The sequence below is a fragment of the Manacus vitellinus genome, unplaced genomic scaffold (assembly GCF_001715985.3).
Source record: "Manacus vitellinus isolate BGI_N305 unplaced genomic scaffold, ASM171598v3 scaffold_24_pilon, whole genome shotgun sequence".
Classification (NCBI taxonomy): Eukaryota; Metazoa; Chordata; class Aves; order Passeriformes; family Pipridae; genus Manacus; species Manacus vitellinus.
Window position 1 is genome coordinate 11,580,751 of NW_021939798.1, and position 1,843 is coordinate 11,582,593.

Sequence of the window (1,843 nt, forward strand, 5' to 3'; positions counted from 1 at the left end):
AGCAGCAGCAGCAGCAGCTCCACGCTCACCGAGCCCCACTCGGCGCTGCCCAGCACCGCCGACAGGTTCCAGGCCAGGAACTGGAGGCAGCTCTCCTGCAGCGCCGCGTCCCCGACGCGCACGGCGTAGTGGTACCAGCCCACCACGTGGCCCTGGCTCGACTCGCTGGCCAGGTGGCTCCTCATGTACTCGGCCACGCCGCGCTGCAGCCCCCAGACCCGGTACTTGCTGGCCAGCTGGTGCAGGGGGATGGCCTGGTGCAGCAGGATGGACACCCCCCCGCAGTACAGGTACCTGGGGGGAGCGTGGGCGGTGACGTGGGGACCCCCACTCCAGCAGTGCAGTTCCCAGGGGAGCAGCCTCTGTCCTGGGCTGCGCCCCTCTGGGTACTCCCACCCCTTGGGTCCCCATGGTCCCCAGGGTAGCATTTCCCCTCCTGGGCTGCATCCTGTGGGATGCCCAGGGAAGCATTCCCCCTTCTTGGATGCATCCCTCTGGATATCCCCATCCCACAGTGCCCCATGGTTCTCAGGGGAACATCCATCTTTTTTGGCTGCATCCCTCCAGGTAACGCCCATCCCACAGGACCTCCATGGTCCGCAAGGGAGGATCCTCCCTCCTGGGCTGCATCCCATTTAACGTACCTGTCCCATGGGGTCCCTGTGGTCCCAGAAGGGAACATCCCTTTCCTTGGCAACATCCCTCTGGGCATCCCCATCCCATGGGGTTCCCCATGGTCCCTAGGAAAGCTGCATCCCCCTGGGGGACATCCCCATCCCACTGGGTCTCCAAGGGAGCCACATCCTCCCTGAGATCCCCATCCCACGGGGCCCCCACGCACCTGATGAACTTGTCGAAGAGCGCGGCGGTCTCAGGCGGCTCGTGCAGGGTGACGACGCTCTGGTTGCGCAGGAGGCTCTCGAACACCTCGCTCTGGAGGCTGAGCAGCAGCTGGTGCGTGTGGAACACCTTGGCCTCGTCGGAGGCGGCCGAGCGCACCCGCAGCACCGAGTCACTGCCGTTCCCGTTCTGCAGCAGCTCCTGCAGCCGCTGCAGCAGCGTCAGCGAGTGGTTGATGGTGGCAGCCGTGGTGTCCCCACTAAGGTCGGCTTTTTGGGCTGTGGGGAAATGGGATCATCCCAGTGCCGCACCCCAGGCGGGCCAGGGGACCCAGCTGTGGGGCAGTGTGGGATTACCTCCTGCTCTGCTCCCCCAGTGCCAAAGGGCTGGTTGGTGCCCAAGGGGGTGTGAGAGGACAAAGGGACATGGGGACGTTTGTGTCCTTGAGAGCCAAAAAACTGCCTTCCTGCAGCAGAAGGGCTGAGACCACCATGTCCCAGGCTGGGACGTGCTGGGAAATGGCCGGGTGCCGGCGGCACTGGCTCACAGCCCGGTCTGCCCTGTCCCTGCTGTGGGCACAGCGAGCCCCGGGCATTGCCACAACCCCCACATCCCCAGTGGATACACGGGGGTATGGAGAGCCCATGGGTGTGGGGAGCCAGGCACGCTCTGCCCCACTCCCAGGGGCAGGGGTCCCGTGGTCCGAGCAGCCCTGGGGTCACTGTGGGTCTGTGCTGGGATCCCAACAGGGCCTGGAGAGGGACCGGAGAATGTGGGATGGGGCTGTCCTGTGGGCATTGAGAACCTTCCTCCCTCTCCTCTTCTCCCTCCTGGCACAACTCCCACCGGCTCCCCAGAGCATCCTTCCCCCAGGAGGAATTCAACCCCATCTGTCTCAAATCCATCTTGCCTCTCAAATCCCATCTTGCTGGAGGATTACCCTTCCCGGTGCTGGCTTAAGTCCGGCTGAGCAGGGCTGGGGAAGGGGAGCAGGATCCCTGTG

At 64.9% G+C, this 1,843-nt stretch overlaps 1 protein-coding gene across 1 annotated transcript in view; it reads right to left on the reverse strand.

The window, feature by feature from the left end:
- BTBD17 (BTB domain containing 17) overlaps positions 1–1,843 on the reverse strand; it is a 3,691-nt gene that overhangs the window by 953 nt on the left and 895 nt on the right. The window contains exons 2-3 of the mRNA XM_029960111.1: positions 842–1,118; positions 40–294 (exon numbers count right to left, since the gene is read on the reverse strand). Coding sequence (XP_029815971.1) covers positions 40–294; positions 842–1,118 — 532 coding nt within the window. The remainder of the gene's footprint in view (positions 1–39; positions 295–841; positions 1,119–1,843) is intronic.